The sequence below is a fragment of the Perkinsus marinus genome (assembly GCF_000006405.1).
Source record: "Perkinsus marinus ATCC 50983 genomic scaffold scf_1104296956272, whole genome shotgun sequence".
NCBI lineage: Eukaryota > Perkinsozoa > Perkinsida > Perkinsidae > Perkinsus > Perkinsus marinus.
The window spans coordinates 9717-15878 of record NW_003207528.1 but is presented as its reverse complement, the minus strand read 5'-3'; the positions used below and the strand labels follow the sequence as shown (position 1 = coordinate 15878).

At 46.5% G+C, this 6162-nt stretch overlaps 3 protein-coding genes across 3 annotated transcripts; 1 reads left to right on the top strand and 2 right to left on the bottom strand.

Annotated features, from left to right (window-relative positions):
* Positions 1 to 8: 8 nt before the first annotated feature.
* Pmar_PMAR003929 (conserved hypothetical protein) lies at positions 9 to 725 on the bottom strand (the record flags this gene model as incomplete). Its single annotated transcript, XM_002775213.1, has 3 exons — positions 9 to 122; positions 292 to 577; positions 628 to 725. 3 exons carry the CDS (start codon positions 723 to 725, stop codon positions 9 to 11), a joined length of 498 nt encoding a protein of 165 aa, XP_002775259.1.
* A 604-nt stretch (positions 726 to 1329) lies between these two features.
* Positions 1330 to 2038, top strand: Pmar_PMAR003928 (conserved hypothetical protein). The gene is made up of 4 exons (XM_002775212.1): positions 1330 to 1478; positions 1539 to 1621; positions 1671 to 1778; positions 1839 to 2038. The coding sequence occupies exons 1-4, from the start codon at positions 1347 to 1349 to the stop codon at positions 1849 to 1851; spliced, it is 336 nt and encodes a 111-aa protein (XP_002775258.1). The 5' UTR covers positions 1330 to 1346; the 3' UTR covers positions 1852 to 2038.
* A 3094-nt stretch (positions 2039 to 5132) lies between these two features.
* Pmar_PMAR003927 (hypothetical protein) lies at positions 5133 to 6035 on the bottom strand (the record flags this gene model as incomplete). The annotated part of the gene is made up of 4 exons (XM_002775211.1): positions 5133 to 5200; positions 5247 to 5467; positions 5559 to 5758; positions 5802 to 6035. 4 exons carry the CDS (start codon positions 6033 to 6035, stop codon positions 5133 to 5135), a joined length of 723 nt encoding a protein of 240 aa, XP_002775257.1.
* Between the last annotated feature and the right edge of the window lie 127 nt (positions 6036 to 6162).

The window sequence follows — 6162 nt, the reverse complement described above, 5'->3', positions numbered from 1 at the left end:
GATTATCATTACGGTTCAACAGCGAGAAGGTTCTTCCTGGCCACCTTCCCTCGAGGTTGATCGCTCTCGTTCTGGCCCTCTGTCAATAAGGACATCGGCAGCTTGGAAGACTTCAATACCACCTTATACAGAGAGTCTATCGCACCACAGGCTATGCGACATACGACTGCTTGTGATCAACGAAGAAGGCCAACAGACACACAAACGACACATAGATGAGTGGATAAAAGTCAGAGGACAGACACTGTGAGCGAAACCGCGTAGCGAGGCAGCAAGGGTGCATGTTAATACCTGGAAAGGGTCGTTGACACTCTGGCCAATCTCCTCTCGAAACTTTTGTAGCTTCTGTTGACTTAAGACACGCGTGTTGCCGAACCACCGACGGTCAGGTGCGATTCGGGCTGGACCAGTAGGTTGGATTTTCCGCTGAGGGTAGAAGAAGTTACGGTATGGCAAAAGACTCTCCCAGTACCGCACCTTGTTCAAATCAGCCTTCTTCAGCTTCTGATTATACATATTAAGACGTTTGATAGTGTTCTTCGATCGCATGAACCCCGGCGAGTTGCTTGCGGTTTTCCTGAGTCCCATAGTTGGCCCAGCAGACCCTCCCCCTTTCTCGGTTATTACCTGTCCGGATTGGTACTGGCATTGCCAGGATTGAACGCCTTCCCTTGCGCTCTCGATTTGGCGCCTCCTAGACCTCTGTTCCTCGTCTGTTTGGCCATGGATGGAAAAAATACCCGTCGGATATCTTCCAAGTAATCACAGAATTATAGTTCAAAATGACGACACTCCCGACATCAAATACCCGACGAGTATTTCGGTGCTCTTCATCGACAGCCGTCTATGACTCTCTCGAAGCTACCGGGAGCTACTCCATAAATTCCCAAGCCCTTCCCATAGAGGTTTATATTATGCTATGTCGGGCATGTTAAGAGACACCACTTTTTCGCATGGTCAGCTTGTACATCGTCTAATCTTGTACGTTGGAAATCGATCAGCATGGCGCGCGCGAGTCTGAAATTGCCGGACTATTTCAAGATTTGTCGATGTGGTACGTGATGTATATTCGCGAGAGTTGCGATTCTTCCTTCGTGCACTCATATTCTATTTAGTACGGGACTATCGTACAGCTCTATCTCAACTAATCTCCTCACCGTTGTCGTACCTAGAGTGGTGCTAAACCGTTCTGTGTACCTATTGCTCACTCCTGGGATTCACTACTCGTGGTATGTCCTGAGGTTCGATTCGCGTATGGACTTAGTTTTCAGCTTTCATGCAAGTCACCGGTATTGGTAGCTAAACTTGATTGATTGCCTTAGGGTAACTTTCTGTTAGAGGCATCAATGGTGAACCTAGTGCGTGCTAGTGCCCGTGCAGTGGGCCCTATGCGCCCGAACACTAAGCGTGATATCAGACGGCTCGGCAGTTATCCTGTTCCCCCTGAGTCGAAGAACTTCTGGCGAGGACGCTTCCAGGTAGGCTCATGATGATGAGCAGCAGCACATTCTTGCGATTACCCCGATGACCATCATCAGGTGCCAGGTGGACAGATCCAGCAAGGCGTTTCTCCGATGCAACAGAAAATCTTCTTCCAGTGGTGGTGGAATCTGCCTACCCGGTAGGTCTGGTCGTGGCTGAGTTTGTGGTGGTAGCGACTTCGCTTCAAGATACTTCTGGCGTTTCACCAAGTGGTCCGATTTCCTGATACCTTCCCTTATGTGGTATACGGGCTTTTTAATGTGCAAGAACGATGTTGAGGAAGGAACTCGATCGAGGTGAGCTTTCGGTCTGTTTCGAGTGTACTCCGTGGGTCAATGCGATTTCGTTATTGACAGGTACTGGTATTAACTTTTACCCTCACTTCGAGTTCCCTCACTGCGAGACGGGACGACGTGTCAGCAAATCGTCTGACGGCTTTATCATGATGGCCGTCTTTCGTCACAATACCATTATTTTCCTGATAACATGTTAGTGGATATGGTCGGAGATTAGTGAGAGTAGTTTTGACGGCATATGAACGGTTATCCGCGCTGAATCCATAAGTCTTGCGTGCGTCGATATTGAGTTCGTGAAGTGATGTATCCCGTATTCTTGAGTGCTCGAGCAAGTAACGAATTGTCATGGCTCCATCGCTGCATATGGTACATTTACTACCAACATGTCCGACGGGGTTCTATACGACGTGTTCCATCAATGACAATTCCATAATCCTATTCGCAACTCGTAAATGCAAGTTCTGTAACAAGGAATCATTCACGCCAGCTGAAGGAGTGGATGTTGTTATCAGTGCAGACGATTGTTAAACCATCAACTAGCACTAGGGCAGATCGGCTCACTAGAGCATCTAGCGGTGTCCGCATGTGCGCTGCGCTAGCATTCCCCCTTTTTGGGGGGTCGACCGGTATCGAACCCATGCCTCACGGGTGTGAGGCTGACCGCTCGACCTTTAGGCTGTACGGCCTCTGCCGTACTTGAGTGCTGCGCAGCTTTGAGGGGGATGGTTACGTGAGGAGTCTGGCCTACGGCCGGCTCGGCTGTGCAGACCCCACTGTGTGGGGCCCCCTACACAGCCGAGCCATGAGCTTTGAACCGACATCTCATATCATTACATCGGGAATAGCGGTATAGAAAGTTGCATATACTTCTCACGCGCCACGAAATAGATCTAAGAAGAATTAAAATAGTGATATATTTAAATAATATAAAAAGTTTATTTTATCTTACCCAAGATTCGATCCGGGGACCTTCCGGTCGTCAGCCGCGGCGCATACCACTACACCAATTCCACCTTAAGATTGCAAGTGACGATTTTCGAGCGGACATCCTAACGGAGAAACTTAAATCGATTATAGCTCCTACCACAAGCTATAAACCAGAAAACGGCTGATGCCATTGTTCCTAAAATTCGATAAGGATTCGTTTGGTACTAGTCCCGGTTCGATATTATGGGTAGATCGCGAAATAGACCAAGATCGAGACCATCTTCGATGTGTATAAATTGGCTCTCATAACGCGCAGAGGGGCCCTGCCCTCGCGCTAAACAAAAAAAGCGAAAAATGGTTTCCTCCACCTAGCCCGTAGAGGACTCCCTTTCGGGAGAGAATGGCGTAAATAAGGGACATTTATATGAAATACTGTAAACACTGGCCGATGGTTCACCGGCGGTGAACTAAACTGGAAAGTTGAATGGCTCCTGTGCTGAGTAGTCAGGGTCACAAAGAGTCGTCGGCCCACTCGTCACTCCTATATCCTGACGATGGTGGGCCGACATTGCTACTGACTCGCTGTTTACTGTTGTATACTGACGCTTTGCTATCGATCACGGGATCGATAGCTGGGCGGTCTCCACTAGATTCTTGGGTCCCCGGTGTGAGGAGGTCCGTGAATCCTCCTAAAGCGCGGACCCCCACGAACCCGGTGGGATTCGAACCTCCGACCTGCTTGAAGAGAATTTGGGCGCTTACCACTACACAAATTCGTACTCTACTTGATTAGTAATTGCCGTGGATTTACAGAGTGAATATAATTATGTTAAAAATACGAATTTAAGATTCGAACGTGGATCGCCTGCATGACATATTAACGCACTAACCACTCGACTATCACAGACTTGTTATATATGATTGCACTCTGAGACCGACCGGGAAAATGTACTGGTCACGAGTATGTGAATATTCTACTGATCAATTCGTTCAATGATGCCTATCTACGTATTCTGCTCTGGAAGAAGCAGACGATTAGTAATCAGTATTTACATGACTAACTAACGCGGTTTAACATCGAAAATGAACTGAACCACTAAACTGATAATCTATATTGGGTGCAATATAATAAACATTACTAACGCTGCGAACAAGTCGTCCTATTCACTATTTGACAACTCCGTTGCAACGTCTTTATCGCACTACGCATTGCTATAATGAAAGAATTCGACGCTCAACTCTACGTGGGAACAGTGTGTGCGAATAAATCACGGACCATATCTCTGATCGAGATAATCCTAAACCCTCTCTCCAACGTTTTATCCACTATATCACCTTTGATTACCCAAATCTACCATTCGTGTGTTCCTCAGCTTTGTTGATGACACCGTGACGATCCATATAATATCCGAATCCTGAGGCAGGAACAATGTTCCTATTGTTCCACTATCGGCTTCCACCGGGGCAAACGGGGAGTTGGTAACTTACGAAAGATAGCGAAAGAAACTCTCCAACCGGATGAATGAAATCTGAGTACGACCAAAACCTGATGCAATGTGTTAGAATAATTTAACCGTCAGCATTCTACTCTATTCTTCCTTTCCATCAATTAATGATCTCAGTAGCCAAATATTTCCAACACCAACTCGGAAACTCATTAGTCAACTACTCTTCGGAAAACGACCTCGCTCCTTCGCACCATCACCTAACAACTACGGTAAAAAAGTACACTCCACTAATTAGTGCACAAGGCAATTCGAATCCTTGCAGATGTCAGAGGATGATGAAAAATAGATCATATTGCTGAATCGGGTTTTCAATAATGATCACTGAACGTGGGATAAAAAGCAAAGTTTGAATCTCGTTCCTCGATTACATATTGTGAGCAGTTTACAGTGTAAACTTTACACGTCCGTCTCAACCGTGCGAACTGCTCCCTTTTGCTAGTCACCAGTTGTTCCAATACGCTCGGCAGGCATTGCAAAAAAACGACCATTGAATGGAAAACTTACTTCACTGCAAAGTAACAAAACCGTAGTTTAACAGATTAGAAACAGACATATCATGGGTTCAGGAGTATTCATAATAAAGTCACACATGCTCAGTATGTCCAACTGGTGAGCGAGAGAGCAACAAAATTGACGAATAGGACTATCGATAAGTTATCGGCGATAACCTGAACAAACATACATAAACTAGGAAAGCATAGTTACGATCTTGTGTGGAGTACGAAAATTACACTTGTCTCACTCGATTCTCATTAGCATTCAAAAGTCATGGTTGCAAAATTGCTCTAGTCAATACTCAGTCTGTCGACACAACGCTCTCTTCGGATCTATGTTGATCCGCATCATTTCCGGAGCCATCTCGGGCGTTATTTTGGGGAAGTTGTCTCCGTGGATCAAACACCTGAAAAACATCATGATTTTATGATAAGCTAAGACTATTCCGCACCGAGCCGGCGAATGGAACGTGGGCTGCAGGATAATTCTGACCTGTACAGGAAAAAATGACTTTTCCGGACTAAATGAATCACGCTACCCGCTCTGGATGCATTTCCGACATTGTTTTTGGCGCTACGACCAGGCTGATTGCCGTCACTAGCAGCCTGATTGTTGCGGGCATTAGTAGCCTGGTTGTTCCCGCCGTTAGTAATCTCATTGTTGCCACCATTACCAGCTTGGCTATCATTGTTGCCACCATTACCAGCTTGCCTATCATTGTTGCCATTGCCCAGTTGGCGAACAGGCTCACCGTTGTATCTAAAACGTGAAAAACGTGAAAATTATTGTGCGTGACGCACAATTCACATCACTTGTCACGTGAGGTCACGAACCATATGATTCAACTCACTTAAGGTTTTCCAAATCTCCCTCGAACGAGGTTGGAGACAACATGAAGAGGTGGTGGCGAAGTGGCTTATGCATCTCGTTATCGGTAGTGGCCGCCTTACTCCATAAGCAGATGGTAAAGCCACCATTACGATTTATAGTAGCCACCACTTCATCAGCCCGATCCTCCAGAGCGAACATATCCAACTGAGTCTCCTTGATCTGATAAAAAAGATATGAGAATCAATTTGGGGCAGCCTTTTACGCTCCGAGCAGCTGCTGTGACGAAAAGCTCAGTGACATAGTTACTGGTTATAGTGAACTCGTCGTATTGCTTGAGCTTATCAGCGGATATGACGATTGTTAGTGTCCATTTCGTACTCTTGGCCCCCGAGACGCAACCACAAACCTTGTATTGCCCATCACACAAAATACCCTCACAAACACTTTCGGCACTCATCCCCACTCTGTGGAGCTGTATTTGGCAGCCACGCAACATAGTGTAGTGGTAGTTCTCCGTTACACCCGAGGGTAAGCAAGTGGTTTCGGGCTCGGCATCAGGGGCTAGCTGAGCGGGCGTGATCGGATCGAAACTCCCCACAATCTTTGTGGAACACCTCTGTAGT

Bases quoted from the DNA above. Each gene is read 5' to 3' on its own strand.
- Pmar_PMAR003928 (XM_002775212.1), top strand. From the start codon at position 1,347: ATGGTGAACCTAGTGCGTGCTAGTGCCCGTGCAGTGGGCCCTATGCGC. The intron at 1,479-1,538 runs GTAGGCTCATGA...GACCATCATCAG, and splicing joins TCTGGCGAGGACGCTTCCAG to GTGCCAGGTGGACAGATCCA. The intron at 1,622-1,670 runs GTAGGTCTGGTC...CTTCGCTTCAAG, and splicing joins TGGTGGAATCTGCCTACCCG to ATACTTCTGGCGTTTCACCA.